Raw genomic sequence first — 24,794 nt, 5'->3', positions numbered from 1 at the left:
GCTGTCTTTTGCAAATACAGAAATGAGATTTACCCCATGTTATTGCGTCCGGTCTAAGAGTCCGGCCGAGATGATCGAGTCACTTTTTCTCACTTGGGTACTGTTGTGGATGCATTCCACCAAGTTCAATACCAAAGTAAATTCAAGAGGATGATGCAGATGTGTTAATCGACAATAAGCAACATAAAAAGAAAACTAAAGGTAAAGTATTGCCTCTGCGCCAGATAGATGCAATTCTGTGGCATTTACATTTTTTCCCTATTTTCAATCCTGCTGAATTGTAAACAGGGACGTTTCGGTTTCGTACTTTAAACCACAATTTGACGAGTTTATTGATTTGGATGGCAAAGCATCCAGACTATGGTTCACGCGCTTTTCAGATGACGCAGATTTAAGAAAATAATCCTTAATTATCAGTTATGATTTTGGTGGCCCTAAACGAGATTATATGTGGCCCGAAAAGGCGTATGCCTGATTCATACTGACTGCGGAACGGATGTTTTGTGGTGTCCCCTACGGAAGATTTACGACTGCACGCACACCGACCGTGGTCCGTAGCTGTGTCCCAATTCACAGGCTGCATCCTCTGAAGGATGGAGGGAGTACCACATCCATTTGGGTGTTCATAAAAAATAATTTATATAATTATAATAATTTATTTATTTATATTTGTTTATTTTATTTTTTTGATTATTTATGTTCGGGGGAAAAAATTCATCGTTATTGTGATATTTTTAATCAAGCAATCTCTTACTATTGACCCCAAATGTGATTATTTTGAAGTGCTGATTTAGAACAGTTAATTCTGCCTATGCTTGCTGTAAACTTGAGTTGTGCTCCACTCCGGAGTGTAAACATCTGCAAGCTGACCATTGTGAGGATAAAGAGATAAGACCAACTTTGCAACATGCTGGAACCAGTTTGCAGAGATGACCCCAGCAGAAGCTTTCACGAGATAAAGACTTCACATCCCGCCTTCCTTGTTGAGAATAAATACGATTGCTGCGGGAGCAGAGTTCGGAGTTACTGCCAAGCATTTTTGTGTTGCACAAAAGTTTGATGTTTTATGTTTCAAATGAAAAGTACAAACTGCATTTTATTATACGTTTCACTTCTGTCTCTCACTAGGATGGAGGGTTGTTTGCATCAGCCAGTGGACTACCATGACAGTCATGAAGTCATCCATTTTTTGCCATCTCCACTACCAGGTTTGGTGACTTCACCAATGGTTCATTAAAACATGTTCTACAAAAATACACAAGATTGTCAAGAGCACAACTTTTTATTACTTTTTTGTTAATTCCTATTGTATGTCTTCTTACCCATTCAGTGAAACATTATGATGCAGACACAACTGAACCAATTAGCTGTAGTCTTCAGACTTTGAATGAGCTGTTGTCATGGAAACAAAATGAGGCAAACCCCTTCAACGTGGCAGTAGTCCCACTAGCAGGGCGAGAACCTGCACTGCCTAATTGCTTACGTCGGACTTTGGTATCTCATGACATGATGGGTGGATACCTAGAAGACAGGTATGTCCAGATATGTATTAAGGCACTGCTTTCTAATTCATTCTATTATAATTCTAACCCTCAGGGCAACTTAGGCAGCCCAATAAAAATTATATTAAAATAATTGTAGCGTAGTGTAACATATTCGAAATATTGAGACAAAATGTCAAAGAATCTAACAATGATGTAACAATTTATTAAATTTAGGGGATTTTCCCCATCTTGCTCTGATGCCATTTTTGTCTCCCATGCAATAGGATGCTGTGCTGTATTTAATAATTACATTTTCCAGCACGTTATGCCTTTCTTTGTCTAGGTTTGTTCAAGGTGCAGCTGTAGATGCTCCATATGCTTTCTACCACTGGCAGTACATTGATATTTTTAATTATTTTACACACAACATGGTGACCATTCCTCCTGCAGTCTGGACTAATGCTGCACATAAACATGGAGTTGTTGTTCTTGGTGAGTTCGTCATTATTTTGTAGTTCAATTCTGAGCTTAAATGTACATCATTTCATTGACTTTGTATTTGTTTTTACTTAGGGACTTTCATCACTGAATGGACTGATGGAGCAGCGACATGTGAGGCCTTCCTTCAAGAAGATCTTTATTGTGAAGTCGCGGATAAGCTGGTTCAAATCAGCTCTTATTATGGGTTTGATGGATGGCTCATAAATATAGAGAACACACTCAGTGTGAGTATTGCCTTCATCACATTTGACAGTTCTTGTAAATAGATGTTGATAAAAAAAAAAAAAAATTAATGCCACCTGTAATTGTGTGTATTTTGTGTCAATTTTTTTCAGGATGTTGCAGTGAAGAAAACACCTTTGTTTTTGCGCTATCTCACAAATCAGATTCATGAAAAAGTGCCAGGCAGCATGGTTCTTTGGTATGACAGCGTACTTGAGAATGGAGAACTAAAATGGCAGAATGAATTAAACAAATTAAACAGGTATTAATTTCTTTATCAATAAAAATTCTCAAGATGTGGTATGTGGTAATCGAGTGGTTAGCACATCTGCTGCACGGTTCACAATGAATGCATAATTCATTTATTTCCTTTTCACTATCTTTCCAGGGTGTTTTTTGATTCATGTGACGGTTTCTTTACTAACTACAACTGGACAGTAGAAAACCTCGAATGGATGACAAATTACAGTCAAACAATTGGACGTCAGGCTGACATCTATGTGGGGATTGATGTTTTTGCCCGTGGGAAGGTGATCGGAGGGATGTTTGAAACCCATAAGGTATTTTGCGTCTGTGTGTTTATTAAGCGTTTGTTTATTTTTTATTTATTTATTTCCAAACAACAAGAAAAATATACAATATTGTTGTAAATGTAATATCATCAATTGCAAATATCAGTTACCTTCTCTGATTGACAGGCACTGGAAGTCATCCGAAAGTACAACTTTTCAGCTGCTATCTTTGCTCCTGGTTGGGTGTATGAGACCCAAGACAAGACAATGTTTCGCCATCTTCAAGATAGGTGAGATGACCACCAAAGTTTGATTCATATAATAAGTACCGAAATCTGTGAATGTGATAATCATTGAAAACAAACTTCTATCTGTAGATTCTGGTCTCTTCTGAAAAACCACCTGTACATTCATCGTCTAGCCGTGACGCTCCCCTTCGTTTCTTCCTTCTGTCAGGGCTTTGGAAATTCTGTCTTTTGGAAAGGAAAGGTAAAGTACTGAAAGAGGTGGCATAAAATCATTATTATCTTTCCAACAATCAATGATCATTTGTTTGCCTCATTTTTGTCCTCTAGTGTGAAACAAAGAAGAATTGGTTCAATTTGACTGCTCAGGAAATCCAGCCATTGTACTACCAAGACCAACTAGAAGGTCATGGCTGGATAAGGAGCCGTGGTTGCCCAGAGGATGCCTGGAATGGAGGATGCTCACTACTCCTAGACGGTCTCATCCCTGCCACACATACTTCTCCAGTCTGTGCCAAGTCTGTCTCAATTTTGCTCAGCTTGACATCATGGAAGAATATTATGATCCCCTCATCTTGTCTTTTCATGTGCTTTTCAAACTTACAGGATCCTCTCCCTCCATGTGCCTCTATTCGACACCCTTTTCTGCATTGTATACAAGTCATCTTCTCAAGTTGCAGTTTCGCTGGAGCTCAAGATAACTGATGCTGGTCTTAGTTCAGATGAACATAACCAGGATAGAAAAAGTAAGTTTCTCATGCCCTTCTTTTCTAAATGTATTTATTTATTTATTTAACTTTTATTTTACCAGGTAAATCCCATTGAGACAGAATAATAACAACATGGTGCCCCTTTGTGGTGGTTGAGTGTACTGCAGGCAGTAAAATTCCACCCCCATTAAGTTATTAATTAATTCGCTTCCTTGTTAAAAATCCCGCCACTTGCTCTTCCACAAATCGGTGGATCTTCTGACCCACCCTGGTCCACCAGTGGCCTGGCAATGGTCCTATCTTGACCACAAATGGTAAACCAGTTAGGTTCAGCAATGATTGCTTTTTAAGTAGGGCCAGATTTGTTGTAATTTTCTTTCTCTGCTAAAAAAAAATATGAAAAATAATAAAAATTCTCTTTGACATTCTTTATATTATTATGTCAATTATTTAAATGCAAAATATCACATCAGATATCAGGATAAGGCTAAATGCTTTTTTACTGCTTGAACAAATACAAATTATTATTTATTTATTATTTATTTCTGTCCGCAGTCACAAGTGCATCTCCAGGTCTACTCCATGAAGACCACGAGTTAATTCAGCAGTTTCCTCATCTTCGTGACAATTGGACGAATACAGGTTGGAATGTCAGGTAAAACAGCAATGAGGTCCTTTATATGCTGTTAGTTCCTAAACTCCTTATAATACTTAATGTATTAACTTCAACTATTAAGTTTAAATAACGCACGTTAATGACTTTGCATTAAATTTACTCTTATTCAAAAGGTATTATAAGATGGACCTACAAGGCTGTATTCTTCGAGGAGTCTGTGTAAATATCCAGCTGGTTGGAGAGTCTTTGGACACAAATTTCAGCTGCAGAATGGGAGAAATAATGGTGAGACTGTCCATCATTGTTTTTGTTTTTTTTGTGAAGCAAATAGTATTATATATTATATATATAATATTACTCAAGGGCAGTGGAGTTTGCATGTTAGGTTGATTGAGCACTCCAAATTGCCCATAAGTGTGAGTGGCTTTAATGTGCCAAAATTGATTAGTTGTTCCTTTTCTTCTCTTCTCTAAGTTCCTAGATATAGACAGTCTACTCAAGACCCCTGAAATAGTTCAAGATGTTTCTATTTCTGACATTGTGTGGCTGCGTGGTGCTGGTGCACCTCCCAATTCCGATTCGTGCTGTTTGTATCTCAATGCAACGCTGCAATGGAGCTACCCAATGGAGCTTGTACGGCACTTCAATGTGTACTGGCGTCAGCTGAAAAGTCCAAATCCCAGAGTCTCTGCAGGTGAGATGGTTCTGGTGGGTCGGGCATATTCAAAACTTTATCGGGTAACTGAACTCCAAGTGTTTGAGCCCCCTGGCCAGCTGGAACTTCTGATAGAGCCAGTAACTCGGAAGGGGATGCCACTCCCAATAAACTGTTGGGGAAGAAGAACTGTCAGCTACACAGAGATTGAGTGTGAACATGGATAAAGACTTTATTTAATTTGAAGATCATTATAATGGCATTTAACATTGAGTAGCTATGCTTACTTGCATACTGGGGTAATATATATTTATTTAATGGATTTATTAAATTTATTATAATTATGAACAGATTTGCTGTACTGGATTGTGAATTGTATGTTCTCTGGAGGTTTCTCAATAAAACATGAATGCCATACTATTTATTATCCGACCGACTCATTAGACGTCATTCTAAATCACACTCCGAAACAAAAGGTGGCGGTAATGCGCCCAAATGTTTGCTACCCGCCAAAATGTCAAAACAGAAGAGCGTCAACCGGCAGTGACGACGCAGCGACGGGAGAGCGAGAGGCCGGTAAAGGAAGAAAGCTGACTCCAAATTATAAAGTATACTGGAGATTGTTTTCCCACCTTATATCTATTCTAAGTAAGTCGTTACTTTTTAATAATACGACATTCTAAATGTTTATCTGACAGTATGGTTCTCGTGTTCCGGACACGCACTTAACCGTGGCAATAGTAGCTCGGACCGATGGCTTTCACAATTTTGCGTTTTATTCCTCAGTGTGTTGACAGCCGATGTTATATAGATTATCTAAAATTCACAAACTACATGAAGCCTACAAAAGAATCTGTTGATTGACTTCGAGATAGTGACTTTCTTACTAATGGCCTTTGTTGAGCGTAGGCCTCACGCGCTAGGCCTAGGCTAGGTGTGTGTACGTATGTATATATAATATGTGTGTGAATAGATGTATGTATGTTTATATATGTGTGTATGTATGTATATGTATATATATGTATATGCGTGTGACATATATGTATGTATATATATGTATGTATATATGTATGTATATATATACATGTGCATATATGTGTATATATATATATGTGTGTGTATATGTATATGTGTGTATATATATATATATATATATGTATATATATATATATAATCTATATATATATATAATGTCCGCTCTATTTTTATTTTTTTACTTGCAACACTAAGTAACCTGTGATGGAAAACATTGCTTAATGACATGGAAATATGTCTCTTTTAACAGGAGTGTGTGAAAATCAGTGTGTGACCAGCTTTCCCTATGTGTGTGACAATGGGAGATATCAGCGACTTGGACCGACAAATTGAGCAGCTCAGACGGTGTGAACTTATTAAGGAGAACGAAGTGAAAGCCCTTTGTGCTAAAGCCAGGTAACATTTGCATGTATACACTCATTCACAAAAAAAAAAGATTAGGATTTATGCTACATATGTCAAGTTTTGATTTAAAATAATTTAGTAGAAATTGAGTATATATGGGTTTTGTTTCCAATTTTTAAAAAGTGCACCAAGTAGCCATATGGATGTAACAACATTTAGTGAAGATTTTTTAGTGTGCATGTTAGTACTTGTTAAAACTGCCTAACCAATGCTTTTATTTGTATTAACAGAGAGATTCTGGTTGAAGAAAGCAATGTCCAAAGAGTGGACTCTCCTGTAACAGTAAGTGTCTTTTTTCTGTTTCTCATTGGTCACAAATTATTTTTAAAAAATTGAGTGGTGACAATAATTATCTATTTCACAGGTCTGTGGTGATATACACGGTCAATTCTATGACTTGAAGGAGCTTTTTAGGGTAAATAAATATTGGAAATTTCAATAGAATGGTGTTTAAATTTCTCAAAAATACATATGTTTCTACTGTATATGGACGTTAAAATAAATGCCAACTTAAGATACCAAATTGTTTTACATTTCTAATATTATGTCATTGTATCACAACAGGTTGGTGGAGATGTTCCAGAGACAAATTACCTCTTCATGGGAGACTTTGTAGACCGAGGCTTTTACAGTGTGGAAACATTCCTTCTTCTTCTAGCTCTTAAGGTACAAATCCTTGTCAATAATATATCTGGATTGGCTTCATGGATGTTAAGATGAGAGTAGGCCTATCCACTTTATTCCTAGCCAGCCTCCCCTGAGAGCCCTTGCGGGAATTTTGCGACCGACTTCCGGCGTTTGTTTACATTCCAACCAAGACGCACGATGCCAAATGTTGGCGCTAATCCACTTTTCAATGAGGTTAATACTACCAGTAGTTTAAACACAATTACAGTTTATTTGTTCAGAATACTATCATGCTTCTGTTTCTGCATGACTACAGTTGTGTATGCCACACACGTGAAGTCATACCTGTTGTTCTTGTAGGACTTGTCAAACCTTAGCATCTCTTTGTCTTATCTTAACCACAAAGTAGGATACGGGTGTGTGGTTTTTTTTTTATCAGCAAAATGGAAGGAACACTGATAAAGTCTTACTTGTCAGAAAATATTGCTGAACTTCACAATTGTGTAATTTGTGTCCTAGTTGTTGATACTTAACAAGAAAATGTTTTTTTTTTATCTTTGTTTGAAACCTGATATGTGGAAAAAGGTGGGCTAATATTTTAGCAAGGAAGGTCATGCGACCTTTGACCAATTACTTTTTTTTTTTAACCATTTTGTGTGGTATTTTCAGGTGCGTTACCCAGACAGGATAACTTTGATTCGGGGAAACCATGAGTCTCGACAAATCACCCAGGTCTACGGTTTTTATGATGAGTGCCTCCGAAAATATGGCTCTGTCACAGTCTGGAGATACTGCACTGAAATTTTTGACTACCTTTCCCTCTCCGCTATCATTGACGGCAAGGTAAGAAGTCAACTTTGTCTTTAGCTATTTTTAGGAACCATTTTTCGAGCTAGTTTCGCTTGGGGCATCTGTGGTATGAGATTGTAGTTTAGATAAGCCATTTTAAAAGCGGAAGTTTGGAAATCCTACTCGTTTTGTTGTCAACACGATTAGGGAGTGTGTGACCTGTAATTTTAATATCTACAAGTTTCACCTGAGTATAAGTCAAAGTTCCAGTCAAACTGCAATAAAAGTTTAAAAAACAAAAAAAGTTAAATTAATAATTGTTGTCTAATCAGTTGTTTTAATTCAGTCTCTTCTATCTCCTCAGATATTTTGTGTGCATGGTGGCTTATCGCCGTCTATCCAGACATTGGATCAGATTCGGACCATTGACAGAAAACAGGAAGTGCCTCATGATGGGCCCATGTGTGACCTCCTTTGGTCAGACCCGGAAGGTATATGCGCAACACTTCCTCAATACCAAAAAGCAAATGACATTGACATTTTGACTTTGTGTCCCTGGTCTCAGACACGACTGGATGGGGTGTGAGTCCTAGAGGTGCTGGCTACCTGTTTGGTAGTGATGTCGTGGCCCAGTTCAATGCTGCCAATGACATTCACATGATTTGCAGAGCACATCAACTGGTCATGGAGGGTTATAAGTGGCACTTTAACGAAACAGTGCTCACTGTGTGGTCGGCACCAAATTACTGCTACAGGTATGAAGCATGAAATATTTCCAATAGGACACCAATTCAGCCAGACAAATCTGAGCAAATATGATTCAGTTGCAGATTCATTGAAGGAAATGGGGTTAGTTATCTTCCCCGAGTAAAAGCACCTGCAAATGTCTGATATGAACTAAACCAAAAATAATCACCAGTCAGGTTTACTTAGAGCCTTGTAATTTATTCACAATCAAATGTGGGTCCATAGAATCTTTTTTTTTTTTTTTTTTGCTGATACAGATGTGGCAACGTGGCCGCCATTTTGGAGCTGGATGAACATTTACAACGAGAGTTCATCATATTTGAAGCAGCGCCACAGGAAACAAGAGGCATTCCATCAAAGAAGCCAGTTGCAGACTATTTTCTCTGAAGTCTTGTGTATTGATTTCACCAAGTCATAATTCAAAGAACTCTGTGCAGTTGGACTGAAAACCCGCAGAGACCTGGCAATGTCTGAACCATGAGATCATTTTTCTTCTCTTTATTTGTAAATTCAACTCCGCTCATTTATTCAGTCCTCGTGTAAGTTTATTCTAAAGATATGTTGGAACTTTTTTTTTTTCTGAAAAAAATTCATATAGGTTTCACAATTTGTAGTGTGATTTCTAGTAAGCTGGCCAAAGTGAGACACTGTATTCACACTTCTTTTCACTTTGGTCTTTTTTTTTTTTTTTTTAAATCTAATGTCTGTAGGTCTTTTTTTTTTAATCTAATGTCTGTAGGTTTATCAATTTTGATATTAAAATAAAGTTTTTGTATTGGTGTTTTTTGCTAAATAAAAGCCACTCGTGCATAACAAAGTTCAAATGGCTAGTTGTCACGCCCTGGCCCAAGGTTGCGTCCACACTTAAATCATTTAGACCATTGTCAGAGAACTTTTTTTCCTCAAAACTGTTATCATTAAGTATCCCTCTGAGCCAAGCTAAGTAAATTTTTGTCTTATTTTGTATTTTTCCATCCATCTTCTGCTTATCTGGGGTTGTGGGTACAGCAACTTAGTAATAAGTGAAGCCTGAACTTTCCTGTTCCCAGCCACTCCTTCCTGGTCTTCCAAGGTGATCATACAGCATGGGGTGCCAGTTAGCCATTTATTAAAAACCGTTAACATATTTGAAGTTTCAGATTTTCTGAAGCATGTGCAATACATAATGTTATACCCCGCCCTCATCATATATTTTGCAAACATATTTTTACCAGGCTTTAAGATAGTACAACCCAAGTTTGAAGTCAATCAGATTAATTCTCCAGGACAAGGCTGCAAATGTAAATGTGCAAAATTTGGCATTCTAAAATGTATAACTCTTGTTTTCGTAGGTCTAGCTCAAACATACTGGGATTGGTTTTTGATTGTTCACACTATGCGCAGAGACATTTTGTTTTAATCCTTTAGGACAACTTTAAAATTACATTTTTTCAGTAGGACGGATGAGTGCAAAGTTTGCAGTTTTGTTTAGGATGTCTAAAATGTGATCCTTTACAAAAAAATAAGAATAATCCTTACAAAAACAATAGGGACCTTGAAAATCTTAAAAACAGAAAAACATTGAAAAAGTGTTGATTAGGGAAATATGGAGTATCTGTACATAAGCATAAGAAAAGCATATAATCAACAACAGGTCCAAGAGATTATTTTCACCATTTGAAAACTGAATAACACCACAAAGTAATTTAATGTTGCTAGTTGGACCCCAAAAAAAATTGCTGTTGATCTCACCATATTGCCATAGATTTGTTTTTACACAAACATCCACTATCTGCTGTCACATGAGTAAGCAAGTTCTCTTAACTGAGGCAGTCCAGCGCAGCCAGCTCAGTTTATTATCATTGTAGGGTGGGTAGCGTAGGCCATTCAGTTTTTCCAAAGCCCAACCACGCATCATGCAACCTCGTCGGTGGCTAAAGGTCTCAAAGCCCCAGCGACCATGGTAAGAGCCCCAGCCGCTGGCCCCTGAAGGATAAGTGAAAATAAAAATTCCAAATCTTTACAATTGGACTTCAAGATTGAACCACCTTGTGTGAATATTATCGAATAAAAATATATTCCTTTAACACCTACCTACACCTCCAAATGGGAGTCCTGGTAGTGTCATGTGCACAATCCCGTCATTTGAGCAGAATCCTCCACTGGTTGTTTTCTCCATCACTGTGTTTATGACCTTGAGAGAAAAAGAAAAAATATCACAAAAGAGTGTACAATACAAAAATCTATGATTGTAACACTTGAAGCACTTACTAAGTCTTCGTCAGAGAAAACGTAGAGGGCCAATGGCTTCTCCTTCTGATTGACAACGTCAATGGCTTTTTCCATGGACTCGACAGTTAGAATAGCAAGAATTGGGCCAAAGATCTCCTCTTTCATGAGTGCGTCATCTTCAGCTACATTAACCACTGTCGGAGCTAAGAGGAATTAATAACACACATACAGTAGTTCATTATTAAAGAAGAATAACCAGATTTTTTTTCTTAATCCTGTCAGAAATGATCACAATATATAATCAAAGAATTTCTCAAAACAAAAGTTGCATATCATAAAATCATGATGTGACTTAAAACTCAACCAGATCAGCAACAGTGCAAATAGGAAAAATATCCCAAATAATGCTAAAATTTAAATTAGAAATACATGGAGGAATGTTTTGTTGATACGGAAGTCGCTACGGTTTCTTCTACTACTATTTTTGGTATATTTGGTCAATCTGTGTGTGTCAAAATGATTTGAATGATTTCAAAGTGTGATGCATAAATATAACATAAAAACATAAATCCTAATTGGATCAATATTTTTGGTGTCCATGAAAACAGTGCATCATAATTTTAATCCAAACTCTGATTGTAGTCAGTAATGCTAAAATCATCTTGTTTAACTGTAAATATTTGCAGTAGCTTTGTGGTAACAAATGTTATAGAAAATATGGTCCAGAAGTGTCGCATGAGAGCTAAAAAATTAACTGATTAATAAATTAATAATAAATTAACTAATTAAAATCTCATACTATTCAGTGATCCCTCGTTTATCGCTGATAATTAGTTCCAAGACAGGTGAAAAGGCAATGTGGAGTCAATATTTTTACAATATGCGAATAAGACTTTTAGAATTGTATTTTTAAACATTTTAAAGTTAAATTGACTTTTAGAAACATTCTTTAGGGCTTCACTAAAACTCAAAGTCACAAAAAAATATAAATATAAGCGATATATAAATATAGATATAAAGCGATCACTTACTACTAATAATAATTATTTATATATACGTTTGTGTTGCCTTAAAAATAGCAAAAAACTGCAACAAGAGATCAGTTATCAACAAATGTAAGACCAATTCACCAATGTATTTGTCCTGTTGATCACTTTCACCTCCGATGACAACCGTCCCATTGGACTTCTTCAGGAGTTCTGTCAGACGAGTCCAGTGTTGCTGTGACACAATACGGCACAAATCTGGAGATTTCTGAGGATCCTCGCCATAGAATTCTTTCAGGATCTCAGACAAGGCAGGAAGAAGAGCATCGTATGTGGCCTTGGAGCACAATACATAGTCTGGTGCAACACAGCTTTGTCCTGCATTGAAGAACTTGGCCCATATTAAGCGGCGTGCAGCATATTCAATAGTCACTGATCCATAAATCAAGCATGGACACTTGCCACCCAGTTCCAATGTTACTGGGGTCAAGTGGACCGAGGCTGCCTGTAAGATGCTGCGAGCCACAATTTGAGAACCTGCAACAAGAGAAAAATTCACGATGTGAATTAGTAGGCGAGAAGCTATAACTAATATTATTTCTACTGTTCACCATTGGACAAGATTTAACATCCTTTCTGCAGTCAAAGCTTCTACTTACGCCCCAAATTCCGATTTCCTAACCAGACCCATCACCGACATACAGAGAACAGTAAATTGACTTAACCTGTGTAGAAAATGTGGTCAAAGCGATTTTGCAGAAGTGCCTTGGTCTCCTCTGCTCCACCGCTAACAACTGCATAGCAGTCCTGGCAAATGAAAAAAAAATATTTAAGTCAGTAATTTAACAGAATTATTTGCCAATACCTGTGAGAAATACCTGTGACAGGTATTTGGGGATGAGCTCTGCTATCAGCCGGTCTGCAGCAGCACTGACTTCAGAGGGCTTGATGATCACACAATTTCCTGGTTAGAGACATCAAATAAAATAGTGAGAACTATTAAATCTCAATCACACCAAATATTTAAAAAAAAGGAGAAAATCATATATTGCAAAAATTCACAATCAGTGCTGCCATACAGATGCTGAGAAGCCAATGGTCCACGCAAAGGACTAATAAAACCATGTGGCAAAACAAATGGTAAAAATAAAAACAACAGAGACAAAAAGACTCATGTAAGAACTTCTGATCATCCTACCTGCTGCAATGGCTCCAACCATGGGTGACAAAACTAGCTGAAGGGGGTAATTCCATGCCCCAATGATAAGCACCACTCCTAATGGTTCTCTTCGTACAAAACAGTTATCAAACTTTGTGGCCTGCAACCCAATAGAAATACAATCGTTCAGGGGTTAAAGAAAAAAACAAAAACAAATATGAATTCATGATTTTTGACACTGCTTATCTTTTTAAGTCACACACACAGTATAACTTACAAGATTTGTGCTGACGTACTCTGGCTCCATCCATCCTTGAAGGTTCATGATGGCGTAGTCTATGTCATTAATCACCATATCAATTTCAGACAAACTGGCCTCAAATTTGGGCTATTGTGAAAGAGGGGTGAAGAAAAGTACATGTTAATATTAAAATTAACATTAATGTCACATATGCACTTATTTCTATTATAAATGTTACCTTGCCAAAATCCTTGTGCAATATATTCACAATATCGTCCTCGTTATCATGGATCATGGCCCTTAGCTTTGAAAGCTGATCATAACGAAAGTCCTCAGATATTGTCATGCCGGAACGGAAAGCCAGACGTAAGCGGTCCACAATTTCTTTCTTGCCGTCCATCTTTTCACCTAAAATACCAACACAAATGTTTTGAAAACAAACAAAAAAATCTTTGTTTCTGGAAATATTTGCTTGTTAATTTACAATGGTGTAACAATAATGGAAAGTTGCCACTCCAATCTTCACAAAACATGTCACCATTTTGAAGGGAGGTTCTTGTCTTGAGGAGCTTGAGGACCATCTGCCATCTTGGAGATACACATTCCAATGCAACATAAGCAGAAACTTCTAATGTTATGTCATATTTTTCTTTCAACTTTTTCCTCCTAACTTCCTTCTTCTTGGCTTAGCCATCTGACTGCAGACTCCAGAACCACTCCCAGCTAAGATCCACCCAAGACGTAAGTGCAAATGTATGCAGAGCATATTTCCACCTCTCCAGGCTAAACTCTCGAGGTGAGATTCTACTCTGACTATGTCATCTACAATCTTCCTGTATGACCTCATCTGTCAACCTCTCCATCACCACTGTGAACAAGAACTCAGATCTGATCTTTTCTGTTATCTCACCTACACCTTGAATGCTGTCACACGACCCTTGTACATGTCCCACACTCCTCTCACATATCTTCACTTTAATGATCAGAGGTCAATGCAAGTGATCGTTTCTTTTCCTATTTAGAAATCCTGCAGATTAATCAAGATATACTAGAACGATTGGAAATGCCAGTGACTCCTCCAGATTTATCAAGTGCTATTAACCCATCAAGACTTAAGCGATTGGCAAAACACACCTCGAAACCACCAATCACAATGGTAAAAATAAAAATCTCACATTTCACAAAAACTGAAATGCATTTTTATTTGATTTATAAGTGTCCAAAAAAGTCGCTTGTCTTTAATAATAGAAGTTAGTTTGTATTATATTGTTTCCAACACAGCTTCTTATGAATAGACAGCTTTGACTAGATAAATTGATATTTCACCAACCTGTTTCGGGGACTTCAATGCCAGTCTGCTTTGTTGCATCCGTCGTTGCTGCAGCACAAAACACTGTTGATGGTTACTTCCGGGTGTTGCAGTTCTAGACATGAACACATGTGGGTGGGACGTTTTTTAAGTTCTTGAAAAACAAGTCTTGCAGCAGCGGTTTTTACAATTACCCCAAAGTTTATTCCTAGAAAGGCAAACTGCGCGTGCGCAACGGTTATATTGCTTAGGTAAAATTAATTGCGCGATACAGGAAGCAGGTAAGACTGTTTCACGAGCCAAAAGGTGTGAACCGGTTTGCTATTTCACCATAAACATAAGATATGCTTTCAACCAAACACTGCTGCTTTGATGTCTTGATGTGATCATCGTGATCATATGACATTTTTCGCCATATTTTTCCCGGGAGGATGCATGAGAAATATCCACGCTTGGTTCAACCGAAAACATCAATATATGCTCTCCACATTTTGTCAGGGGTAAATGTGCCAACAGTTGAAAATACAGACTCATTTCAGAATTTCCTCAAAACGCAGTCTTTGCACTAAATGTCCACAAGGGCGCACCAAAGACGACGTTATGAATCCACGTCTGTCTGTCACTGTCATAATTTTTTTTATAGACTTTATATTTCATCCCAATTCCACCTTTAAACTCTTTGTGTACTCTTAATAGAGCTTGATTTAAAGATTATAGACCAGGTGAACCTTGTAAGAATTTTTCTGTATTTTTTAAGTTTATATTTTTACGAACACGGACCATTATAAAGGTATTTTGTTTTAGTGGGGTTGCCGTAGTTAGCGATCCAAGTGGCGGACATTCTGCGCATGCGCAAGATGGTTGCCGGTTCAAGCATGCGCACTACGCAGTTTCGAGTTGCAACCAAACCGTGTGTTATTAACCGTGCAGCCAATTTGAACAAAATAAGATTTTGCTTTTGATATGGCGTTCCGATTGGGAATTAGGAGGATGTTTTGTGCTGTAAGAGAAACATCGACCTCTCGTCATTCAACAAGTCTCTGGGACAAACTGAAAAATAGTAAAGCAGGTGAGAATGCATATGCGCATATGACTTTGTTTTAACCTGCATGAGCACGTCTGTACTCCAACTACAGCTGTATACTTTGGCAGCTTTTTCTGTATTTTAATTATTGTCCACTGTGTCTTTTGTCTTATTGCTAGTCTGTAAAGATTTGATATTTTATTGTCATTATTTTTTTGTACTTGGATTGAGAGGAATTCCAATGCTCATTTTATGTTATTCTGCATCTTTTCTTTTAGGTATATGGGGACGCGGTCTGGCATCTGACTACAAAGAAGCATGTCGTGAAATGGTGGTTGGCATCTGGGAGCATCCTGTCAAAGCATCAATATGCATTACCATGCTTGGAGGTGCATTAACCAGTTTCTTCACAAAGCCTGATTACTCATCTTTTGAAGAGTCCCTCCTTGAGTGTTCCAATCAACTGGGTCTGCTGTCATCATGGATCCGCAATGGAACCGCTGATAGCCATGTGCAGAAACTGCTGAAGTTTCGCAACGAGGGCCGTCTCTGCCATATCAACCTGGGACTACTTTCTTTTATTTATTTTACTGACCATACACACGACACCTCTCTGTATGAAGCTCAGTGTTCTAGTTTGTCTGTAATCTGGAGAGAAATCCCCAGACGTATAATGGATGTAGGCTTTGCTGGTCACTGGTGGGTCCTGAATTCAAAGATGACAAACTATGACGTTAATGATGATGAGTTCATGTACCTACCAGTGCATATGCAGAGAACATCACCACCCAATGCTCAGGTGGTGGAATCAAATGAGCGACTGCACCGAGAGTCTTGGCTTGCGCTGAAATTGAAAGATGAGGAGAAAGAATAAAAAAATCTGTGTGAAGTGAAATTTGTTTTTTTTACTGTTCCAGCCACCTCTAATTATATGTCCTGATAAAGTAAATAAATTTAGTATGCTTAACCCTAACCCCAACATTAGTCCTAATCCTAACCCTAGTCCCAACCCTAACTCCAGTCCTGAATTTTAGGGAGGTGTATGGTTTTATGGGGCAGCACACGGGCCACTGTGTTGCAAACTTTCCATGATAAAACATTTTGGGTCTCGCGGGGATTTGAACTCAGGTCGCTGGGGTTAGAGTTCAAAGCACTAACCACTACACTATGGTACTTCACGCAAAATCAATGAAAGGTACGTATATGCTTTAATGGAGCAGCGCACAAGTGAATAGCCTACTTCCATTGCAGGCATTTGTGATTGTATAGCAAAACCCGATTTGTCTAACCTGTTTGCAATCAAAACCACAACAGAAATAAAACAACTACTGGAATAGTTGAAACATTAAACAGCAGTCAATAAAAAAATCAGTGCTCTTTCCGATTTTATTGAAAGCAGCACAAGATTCCGACAAAACCCGGATGAAGAATATTTCCCACAATCCCCCTTCCCCTCGTTCTCTTTTCCTGTTGTCGCCATGTCGAAGAGAGGTAAGAAACAGTGTACTTAAATCCTCTTTCATCATCCATTGCTGTTTTCCATCGGATGATACTTTGTAGTCGCTGTGTATCTTATCAAATTGATTATCCGTTATTCATCTTTAGTTTTTCTGATTTTTATTGCTTTGTATAGTTATTAGAATCATTGATTACGAGGCCTCGCGGTAGCCGTCGTGTTAACCCTGAGTATTTTTTTTTTTAATGCTGTGCTACATGCTATGAAATAAGTTCTCGGATAACTAGTAATTATATTAACTGTTCGTGTTTAAGATGTTAAAACCGTCACGGGGAAGCAAAGCTTTTCATTTCGCCGAATGCTATTCGTAAGCAAGGCGCTGTTAGCCAAGCAAAATGATGCTAAATTTAATGGTGTAACTCCAAATCTTCACTAAAACATGAAGCTTCAACTTAAGTCCTATTTTAAACGACTGGCGCGTGAACCTCAGCGTTAATTAGTGTTACGTGTATTCTGATTAAAATATTTATTTTCACAGGACGTGGGGGTTCATCCGGAGCGAAGTTCCGAATCTCGCTGGGTCTTCCAGTGGGTGCAGTTATTAACTGTGCCGACAACACTGGTAAGTTTTAATAATACTTCTCAAAACTGTGTACAGCATTAGCTCCTAATGCTACATTCAGGTGGCGAAACAGTCTCTTGCGTTGATTAGCTTAAAGGTATTTATTTACCTGAGCTCTGAGCAAATGCATATATTCATTTTATATTTATTCCTTAGACTTGCTATGCTTTAAACAGTATGTTCTCAAAAGTAAAAGGATGGATGGATTTTGCCATTAAGCTTCTTAGATAGGAACAAATTGTGCAGAGTATGGAGATATTGTCCAATGGGAAAGTGAAGTTTATGTGTAAATTGTTTTAACTATGCTTGCGCTACCCTCTTACAAAAGCACTTGCTTTGTCTGATCAGTGACAACTGTGAGCCGTCGAATAAGAGGAGATAGAATTCATCAATGTGGGTGAGATGGCAACTTAAAAAAAAGTGGCTGCGGTCTCAATCATTGATGAGACAAATTTCTGCCTCCTGTATTTTCTGCCTTCCTGTTGTCTCTCAGCTTAAATAATGGAAGGAATGTGAGGAATACGTTTTATTTAAAGAACATTTGCATCAACTGACGTTAAGGTAACATCCCTGATTTCTTCTGATGGTCTTTTTCCATTAGGTGCCAAGAACCTGTATATCATATCAGTGAAGGGCATTAAAGGGCGTCTGAACCGTCTGCCTGCTGCTGGTGTGGGTGACATGGTGATGGCAACTGTCAAGAAAGGCAAGCCTGAGCTCAGGAAGAAGGGTAAGTTAAAAAAAAAAAATGGTAGCAAAACAGAGGTGTTTTATTTACTTGGGTTCAACTATATGGGATACACCTCAAAGTTGACCAATTCCAAAAATTTAGATTTTCTGAGACCAATCACATAGTTAAATGTAATAAAAATGCAAATCATGTACTCCTTTGAGTTATTATTTTCTGCGATGTAACAATATACTAACCATGTCCTCTCTTCATAGTGCATCCTGCGGTCGTGATCAGGCAACGGAAGTCCTATCGGCGAAAAGATGGAGTCTTTCTCTACTTTGAAGACAATGCAGGCGTCATTGTAAATAATAAAGGTGAAATGAAAGGTGGGTTGGATTTTTTTTATTCTATTTTGATGTTAATAGGAGTCTCTTTTGGCTTGTGTGCAAATACTGTCTTTTAGGTGATCTTTGATATTGGTGTATAATGTATAATTCTGAAAATTAAAAAAAATTGAGAATACATTGTAAAGTTGGAAGTTTAGTGGGGAAGTGAAGTTCATGTGTAGATTGTTTTAACTGCGTGCTCACACGCTACCCTCTTACAAAAGCACTTGCTTTGTCTGATCGGTGACAAATGTGAGCCGTCGAATAAGAGGAGATAGAATTCATCAATGTGGGTGAGATGGCAGTACAAAAAAGGTGGCTGCCGTCTCAATCATTGATGAGACAAATAAATATGTCTGACTCTGAAGGCCTTCAAAAAAACCAATGTGCCAGAGCCTACAATGTTGCTAGGGTTGCGAGGGCCCTTCATTATTGTAATAGATGTTAAATGGAAATAGTCTGATAGAACCAAGTTTGAGACTTATGAATAATTTCCTGTTTTTATTTGTGCCCAGGTTCTGCCATTACGGGGCCAGTTGCCAAGGAGTGTGCTGATCTTTGGCCCAGGATTGCATCAAATGCTGGCAGCATTGCCTGACACTTGGTTTTCAATAAAAACTGTTGATGGTGGAGCTAGTGTTGTCACTATTCCAACATTTTTACTTCCCGCATAAAGTACCTCGATGCCGGTACCAAAATGGTTCCTGGACAAAAATCTAAAAGTCAGTGAGATACAAACTTTCACCCAAGCTTTTGTGCATAAAACTCCTCGTGCTTACCTACAAATTGAGATTTGTGGCTCTGTTTCCATGCATAGAGGATGTGTTACAGATGTTCCCTGCTTGAAAAACATTATTGGTCTGTGACATGCACGCACTTACCATATGTAATCCTACAATAAAATATATACAGTTGATCTATTAAAATTGCTTTTCAGTGAGAATCAATAACTGAATAGTTTTTGATTGTTTTGACAGCCGTCAACTCATAATTGACATTTTCAAAACAGTTAATGCAGAGGCGTTCAGTGAACAAAATGACATTTTATTTGTGAAAGGCAATACCTGTGCTAAAACATAGAATATATGGAACAAAAACAATTTTTGCCTTCAAACAAATCAAATAATTTCTTTCAGGTGAGCTTATGATTTGCCTTTTTCTTTTTTAGGCGGTTCTTAAGTGCTAGAAGGTCAATATAGAGGATTTGATTGAGGACAGCAGAGGCACAGAGTAGTCCACCATGCAAAGCTCCAGCCATGCCATTACAGAACACATCCTGACCTGCCAACAAACACACAATTAAATACTGTCAATTACAACTACAGTGTTTTGGTTTTTCCTTAATCACCTGTTAAGTATAGACCACTGATAGGTGTTTGTGGCCTGGTCCTTGCAACCGTTTCAGGGGTGAAGCGCTCCAAATTGTGTTCAGCACCATACATTTCACCTCTTGGTGCACCCAAATAATGGACATTAGTCAGAGGCGTGGCTGCATCAACCATAACCACCTAAAAAGAGACACACAATTGGATATAAGTGTGTTCCATTTTGTCAAACACTATATAAAACCACAAAAAAAATACACGAAAGCAAAACTATTTAAAATGCTTAAAAACACATTTAAAAGACAATGAGTTTGAAATGAACATCCATTTAAACATGGGTGTCAAACTCCAGTCTTCGAGGGCCGCATTCCAACATGTTTTCTAAGATTCCCTCGTTAAGTGCAGGTGCGTGAAAAGTTTTAGCTCCTTTTGAACGTGAAAGTGGCTAAAAGTTTTCACGCAGGTGCACTTAACGAGGGTAACCTGGAAAACATATTGGAACGCGGCCCCGAGGACTAGAGCTTGACACCTGTGACCTTTGCCCATGATATTTCCTTAATAAAGTGGCCTGTTATTAGGTACACTTGAAAATGGCGGTGTACCTAATGGAGTGTCTGTGTGATTCCCTCGTTAAGTGCAGGTGCGTGAAAAGTTTTAGCTCCTTTTGAATGTGAAAGTGGCTAAAACTTTTCACGCACCTGCACTTAACGAGGGTAACTTGGAAAACATATTGGAACGCGGCCCTTCGAGGACTGGAGGTCGGCACCCCTGGTTTAAGTGAAAAGTGCCACACCCGCCCTCACCCCCACTTTCTGATTGGCTGATTGATCTGTGATGTCACTTGGACACTCCATTAGGTACATCACCATTTTCAAGTGTACTTAATAACAGGCCACTTTATTAGGGAAATATCATGGTCAAAGGTCACAGGTCTCAAGCTCTAGTCCTCGGGGCCGCGTTCCAATATGTTTTCCAAGTTACGCTCGTTAAGTGCACCTGCGTGAAAACTTTTAGCCACTTTCACGTTCTGCAGGAGCTAAAACTTTTCACGCAGGTGCACTTAACGAGGGAATCACATGGACACTCCATTAGGTACACCGCCATTTTCAAGTGGACCTAATAACAGGCCACTTTATTAGGGAAATATCATGGGCAAAGGTCATAGATGTGAAGTTCTTGTCCTTGGGGCCGCGTTCCAATATGTTTTCCAAGATTCCAAGGAGCCTGGAGTTCGACACCCCTGGTGTAGAATAACACAAGTAAAAAAAAACTAACATACATTACAAAGCTCAACACACACCTTGTCTTTAAGTTGAGGGAAGATGGTTATGGCCCACCCCAGCATCTCCTGAGCCATGTGGTTTTTTAGATCCAGGTAATCCTGTCCCCTCTTGCCAATCTTTGTCCCCTCCCATTCTTCAAACCACTCATAGCGAGCCATGGTTAACAAAGTCATACAGGATTTTCCTAAGTGAAGATAAGGTCATAAGTTATAGGGCCACATTTGACCCCAGATCTCTTTTTTATTTATTTACCTGGTTGTCGAATGTTGGATGTGGGATCTTTGGCAGATGGGAAGGTGATGAACATCATAGGAATGTTCCCCAAGACTTGATCTCTGGTCAGCGAAGAGTATTGTTCCATTCTTCCCACATAGTTCAAAGACAACACATATATAATGAAATCCAAAATTGTCAAAACTAACTGTAATCCTAATGAAGAGAAGCACTATAAAAAATGTATCTGTTTTGAATGTGTAAGTGGTCATAATTAAATTGAAATAAATAAACCAATTAAATTAAAACATTAAAAAGCCAGTATGTATTTGAAATGACAGTTAAAATAACAAGACTCTCAGGATAGGGGGGAAACAATACAATTTACTTACAGTGTATCCAAGTCGCTGTCTTTATACATCCAGAAATTTGTGGAAACAATTCCCAGCTCTTCTTTGGTTCCATCCAGACCAACAAAGACCAAGAAGGAACCCATGCCATGGCGCACCATACTCAACAATGACTGGATCTCTGCTCATATAGGATCAACAGCAATTTCTTTTCCCCCTGTAGTGTTTTTGACATCCTAAACATGCATGAAAACTCACCTGATTTTTGTTGAATGTGTTGTGGCAGAAACTTCTGGAAAGTGTTGAAGATTCCAGCATTGGAAATGACAACAGGAGCATGGATCTCAAGCTCCTCTTGTCCTTTTAGCACTGTCACTCCTGTTAGGAAATACATCCCAGTAAAAAAATCCCAATATAATAAATAATTAATAATGTCATAATGGTATAATGCTACTTCATATAACGTTATAAATGTATAATTAAATTATAAACTAGCATATAAAGACTGTAAAAGGCAAATAAAAACTGTAATCAGAACAAATTAAAAAAAAATTCTCACCGCAAGCTTTCCCCTGCTGGTTTAGTAGTACACGCTGCACTGGTGCCCTGACCAAAACAGCGCCCCCTGTCTGCTGAATGACAGGGATGATGTGAAAAGCAAACTCACTTGCGCCTCCTCTTGGATAGTATGCGCCACGTTTGTAATGGTGAAGAAGGAGCGCATTGATGAGAAAGCTCGACTGTTTCGGAGGCACACCTTCAAAAAATGATCAAACAAAACTCTCAATAAATTGAACAATATAGGTCCAATACATATAATATTGAATTTAAAATATTATGAATTCCCAGTACCGTAGAAAAGGTAAGCAGATAAAGCTTGAAGATCTTTGTTTTTTGTGAGACGGGACATTATTTCAGAGTGGTTTGTGGTTGCAAGGCGGAACACTGTTGATATCCGATCTAATAATCCGGTGCGCACCAGGAAGTTGACAAGCCAATATGGAATAATCTTCAAGCAGGCAATAAGTGGTGTCCGTTGTGAGGCTAACTGCAAATGAACAAACACATTTAAAAATCAGTTTAACACACTTTCCAAAAATAAAAAATGCAAAATGCCTTAGATTCAAAGTATTAAATCACAAATCCATCCCAGTTACTTCCTATTAATCTACCTTCATTAATCGAAAGAATTCATCAATAGCATCCTCCTCTCCTGGAAACTGCTTCTTCAATTCAGTTGCCATTTCAGTCTTCCCTGCATGTATACAATACTGCCTAGGAAGTGAATATGAAATGGGTGAAAACATGGTCATAAAAACAAAAAAATATTTATGTATTGTGTATCACCTGTGTTTTCCAGGTTGGCCCAAGAGCAAGGTATCAAAGTGTTCCTCAAGCCGAGTAAACTGCAGCTGGCCCTCTGTGATTTGATCCAGTGCAACTCGAAGCAGGCTGTTCTCATGAAGCTGGCCAAGATAGTGAATACCTAGAGGAAGCATTAAATATATTCAGATCAGAAGGCAGTTTGAGTTTTCTTTGGCAATGAAGTTCTGGGTAGCGTGGTTCAGTAGTAGAGTGTTCGCCTCTCAAGCCCAAGATGGTAGGTTCGATTCTCACTCCTGGTGAGCATTTTTCTTACATGTCACTGGTTCTAAAAAGGCATTATAAAATAAAAAATAAATAAAATAAAAAATGGATTTGATTTGATTGATTTGATTTTCTGGATTACTAATGAAAATTAAGACTATAGCTACTTATACTCAGGCACCCCTACATCACTCATGAAAATTTTTGTTTTGATGTTACAAGAGCACCATCATTTTCAAATTAAGAATTACAATTGAAAATGTAACCATAAAAAAACTTGAAATTTAACACTTGTTATTTTTCAGATTTTTTGATTAAAGAACACTAAACCGATAATCAGACCATAAGTATTTAAAGAGGCCAATTGACTTACCCACATCAAACTCAAATCCCTTATTTTGGAAGGTATGCGTGCAGCCACCAGCCTGATCATGTTGCTCCAAAACAAGAACCTTCTTTCCAGCCTTGGCCAACACAGCTGCAGCTGTCAAACCACCCATACCGCTTCCAATAACCACAGCATCCAGAGCTTTGGGAACCCGATCCATGCGGAATCCTGTAAATTAAAAATATGATAAATATTGTAAGACATACATTATTAAAATCTAGTTTTATCATTACTATCTAATACTAGCCCTGAATATGTTTTGTGTAGAATGTACATATTCTTACAAATGCATTTATTCTAGGACTGGCTATCAATTTATGTGACCAAAATAAAACATTAAATAGTTATTAAAAGAGTAGACAAACATTGATTTAATCTGCAAAAATCAGAATTGATGGATTTTTTTTTTTTTACCTTTCTTGAGCCTCTCATCTCTCTTTTTGTCATCGTGAACCAAGGGTCCTGGAGGCTTAATACAGGTCTCACTAAAAACTTTGTAGCGTTGCCTAACAGTCAGGAATATTACAATAACTAAGACAACCAAAATACTGCTCAATAGAATAGACAGCCACATTGTATCAATGATCTTTACACGGCTAAAGCTCGGCAAAAATAAAGAAATTATAGAAGGTTAACGAGGAAAAGAGAGCAATGATGAGGCGGAGTTACGACAGACAAAATATTTCCAAAGCCCTTCATTGCCTTTAGCAAGGCATTCATTCATTCATAAGGAATTTTATGGGTGAAGTATAAGAAAAGGGAAATAGATGCCTATTAAGAATGAAAGAGGATGTTTCATAAAATAACTCCTAACATTTTTCAAATTAAAGTACAGCGAAGTAAAGGAAAGACATCTCATTGTCTACATCATGGACATGAGACTGCGAGAAAACAGAGAACTAGTTGTTAATTATTTCAAAAGGGTGAAGTCACACAAATAAGTAAAACCATGAATAATTTAGGGATCATTAGTCAAATACCTTAAGGCACTTTTTTTCTATCCAAAAAAAACCTGTGACTTCAAACTTAACTC

General features: G+C 37.9%; 6 protein-coding genes across 6 annotated transcripts; 4 read left to right on the top strand and 2 right to left on the bottom strand.

The window, feature by feature from the left end:
• Nucleotides 1-37: 37 nt before the first annotated feature.
• On the top strand, nucleotides 38-5,372 carry engase (endo-beta-N-acetylglucosaminidase). The gene is made up of 14 exons (XM_088356660.1): nucleotides 38-201; nucleotides 1,129-1,208; nucleotides 1,331-1,532; nucleotides 1,828-1,976; nucleotides 2,058-2,209; nucleotides 2,321-2,469; nucleotides 2,596-2,767; nucleotides 2,906-3,009; nucleotides 3,097-3,208; nucleotides 3,295-3,482; nucleotides 3,571-3,710; nucleotides 4,230-4,329; nucleotides 4,464-4,575; nucleotides 4,765-5,372. Exons 2-14 carry the CDS (start codon nucleotides 1,130-1,132, stop codon nucleotides 5,170-5,172), a joined length of 2,067 nt encoding a protein of 688 aa, XP_088212786.1. The 5' UTR covers nucleotides 38-201; nucleotide 1,129; the 3' UTR covers nucleotides 5,173-5,372.
• Nucleotides 5,373-5,440: 68 nt separating this feature from the next.
• On the top strand, nucleotides 5,441-9,365 carry LOC148384161 (serine/threonine-protein phosphatase 4 catalytic subunit B). The gene is made up of 9 exons (XM_088356673.1): nucleotides 5,441-5,593; nucleotides 6,231-6,376; nucleotides 6,616-6,667; nucleotides 6,750-6,800; nucleotides 6,950-7,051; nucleotides 7,682-7,855; nucleotides 8,166-8,292; nucleotides 8,367-8,556; nucleotides 8,806-9,365. Exons 2-9 carry the CDS (start codon nucleotides 6,267-6,269, stop codon nucleotides 8,933-8,935), a joined length of 936 nt encoding a protein of 311 aa, XP_088212799.1. The 5' UTR covers nucleotides 5,441-5,593; nucleotides 6,231-6,266; the 3' UTR covers nucleotides 8,936-9,365.
• Nucleotides 9,366-9,639: 274 nt separating this feature from the next.
• On the bottom strand, nucleotides 9,640-14,746 carry aldh3b1 (aldehyde dehydrogenase 3 family, member B1). Its single transcript, XM_088356665.1, has 10 exons — nucleotides 14,476-14,746; nucleotides 13,384-13,553; nucleotides 13,182-13,292; nucleotides 12,944-13,064; nucleotides 12,624-12,709; nucleotides 12,471-12,552; nucleotides 11,890-12,282; nucleotides 10,799-10,962; nucleotides 10,622-10,721; nucleotides 9,640-10,513 (listed from the first exon to the last, which is right to left on the bottom strand). The coding sequence occupies exons 2-10, from the start codon at nucleotides 13,543-13,545 to the stop codon at nucleotides 10,326-10,328; spliced, it is 1,407 nt and encodes a 468-aa protein (XP_088212791.1). The 5' UTR covers nucleotides 13,546-13,553; nucleotides 14,476-14,746; the 3' UTR covers nucleotides 9,640-10,325.
• A 366-nt stretch (nucleotides 14,747-15,112) lies between these two features.
• On the top strand, nucleotides 15,113-16,373 carry timm29 (translocase of inner mitochondrial membrane 29). Its single transcript, XM_088356674.1, has 2 exons — nucleotides 15,113-15,523; nucleotides 15,757-16,373. Exons 1-2 carry the CDS (start codon nucleotides 15,418-15,420, stop codon nucleotides 16,350-16,352), a joined length of 702 nt encoding a protein of 233 aa, XP_088212800.1. The 5' UTR covers nucleotides 15,113-15,417; the 3' UTR covers nucleotides 16,353-16,373.
• A 569-nt stretch (nucleotides 16,374-16,942) lies between these two features.
• Nucleotides 16,943-19,245, top strand: rpl23 (ribosomal protein L23). The gene is made up of 5 exons (XM_088357522.1): nucleotides 16,943-16,969; nucleotides 17,473-17,556; nucleotides 18,158-18,286; nucleotides 18,502-18,615; nucleotides 19,131-19,245. Exons 1-5 carry the CDS (start codon nucleotides 16,957-16,959, stop codon nucleotides 19,211-19,213), a joined length of 423 nt encoding a protein of 140 aa, XP_088213648.1. The 5' UTR covers nucleotides 16,943-16,956; the 3' UTR covers nucleotides 19,214-19,245.
• Nucleotides 19,246-19,638: 393 nt separating this feature from the next.
• LOC148384157 (all-trans-retinol 13,14-reductase-like) lies at nucleotides 19,639-24,742 on the bottom strand. Its single transcript, XM_088357519.1, has 12 exons — nucleotides 24,176-24,742; nucleotides 23,747-23,929; nucleotides 23,134-23,272; nucleotides 22,959-23,061; nucleotides 22,639-22,834; nucleotides 22,346-22,543; nucleotides 22,045-22,164; nucleotides 21,829-21,967; nucleotides 21,476-21,585; nucleotides 21,241-21,407; nucleotides 19,964-20,123; nucleotides 19,639-19,896 (listed from the first exon to the last, which is right to left on the bottom strand). The coding sequence occupies exons 1-12, from the start codon at nucleotides 24,333-24,335 to the stop codon at nucleotides 19,748-19,750; spliced, it is 1,824 nt and encodes a 607-aa protein (XP_088213645.1). The 5' UTR covers nucleotides 24,336-24,742; the 3' UTR covers nucleotides 19,639-19,747.
• Nucleotides 24,743-24,794: the final 52 nt, after the last annotated feature.

Source organism: Syngnathus floridae, chromosome 17, assembly GCF_059516105.1.
Source record: "Syngnathus floridae isolate MCC-2025c chromosome 17, RoL_Sflo_1.0, whole genome shotgun sequence".
Lineage (NCBI taxonomy): Eukaryota > Metazoa > Chordata > Actinopteri > Syngnathiformes > Syngnathidae > Syngnathus > Syngnathus floridae.
The sequence above is the reverse complement of the archived record's forward strand: the minus strand, read 5'-3'. Positions and strand labels throughout refer to the sequence as shown.

What these genes read in the sequence shown, in the direction of transcription:
- engase (XM_088356660.1), top strand. Translation starts at nt 1,130, where the DNA reads ATGGAGGGTTGTTTGCATCAGCCAGTGGACTACCATGACAGTCATGAA. An exon ending in ACATGGAGTTGTTGTTCTTG is followed by an intron (nt 1,977 to 2,057) that starts GTGAGTTCGTCA and finishes GTTTTTACTTAG; the next exon opens with GGACTTTCATCACTGAATGG. An exon ending in ATATAGAGAACACACTCAGT is followed by an intron (nt 2,210 to 2,320) that starts GTGAGTATTGCC and finishes AATTTTTTTCAG; the next exon opens with GATGTTGCAGTGAAGAAAAC.
- LOC148384161 (XM_088356673.1), top strand. Translation starts at nt 6,267, where the DNA reads ATGTGTGTGACAATGGGAGATATCAGCGACTTGGACCGACAAATTGAG. An exon ending in TTCTTCTTCTAGCTCTTAAG is followed by an intron (nt 7,052 to 7,681) that starts GTACAAATCCTT and finishes TGGTATTTTCAG; the next exon opens with GTGCGTTACCCAGACAGGAT. An exon ending in CCGCTATCATTGACGGCAAG is followed by an intron (nt 7,856 to 8,165) that starts GTAAGAAGTCAA and finishes CTATCTCCTCAG; the next exon opens with ATATTTTGTGTGCATGGTGG.
- aldh3b1 (XM_088356665.1), bottom strand. Translation starts at nt 13,545, where the DNA reads ATGGACGGCAAGAAAGAAATTGTGGACCGCTTACGTCTGGCTTTCCGT. An exon ending in TCCCCAAATACCTGTCACAG is followed by an intron (nt 12,553 to 12,623) that starts GTATTTCTCACA and finishes TTCATTTGCCAG; the next exon opens with GACTGCTATGCAGTTGTTAG. An exon ending in TCAACAGGACAAATACATTG is followed by an intron (nt 10,963 to 11,889) that starts GTGAATTGGTCT and finishes AATTCCTCTTAG; the next exon opens with CTCCGACAGTGGTTAATGTA.
- timm29 (XM_088356674.1), top strand. Translation starts at nt 15,418, where the DNA reads ATGGCGTTCCGATTGGGAATTAGGAGGATGTTTTGTGCTGTAAGAGAA. An exon ending in ACTGAAAAATAGTAAAGCAG is followed by an intron (nt 15,524 to 15,756) that starts GTGAGAATGCAT and finishes CTTTTCTTTTAG; the next exon opens with GTATATGGGGACGCGGTCTG.
- rpl23 (XM_088357522.1), top strand. An exon ending in GCCTGAGCTCAGGAAGAAGG is followed by an intron (nt 18,287 to 18,501) that starts GTAAGTTAAAAA and finishes CTCTCTTCATAG; the next exon opens with TGCATCCTGCGGTCGTGATC. An exon ending in TAATAAAGGTGAAATGAAAG is followed by an intron (nt 18,616 to 19,130) that starts GTGGGTTGGATT and finishes ATTTGTGCCCAG; the next exon opens with GTTCTGCCATTACGGGGCCA.
- LOC148384157 (XM_088357519.1), bottom strand. Translation starts at nt 24,335, where the DNA reads ATGTGGCTGTCTATTCTATTGAGCAGTATTTTGGTTGTCTTAGTTATT. An exon ending in GGGATTTGAGTTTGATGTGG is followed by an intron (nt 23,273 to 23,746) that starts GTAAGTCAATTG and finishes TGCTTCCTCTAG; the next exon opens with GTATTCACTATCTTGGCCAG. An exon ending in ATCTGCTTACCTTTTCTACG is followed by an intron (nt 22,544 to 22,638) that starts GTACTGGGAATT and finishes CATTTTTTGAAG; the next exon opens with GTGTGCCTCCGAAACAGTCG.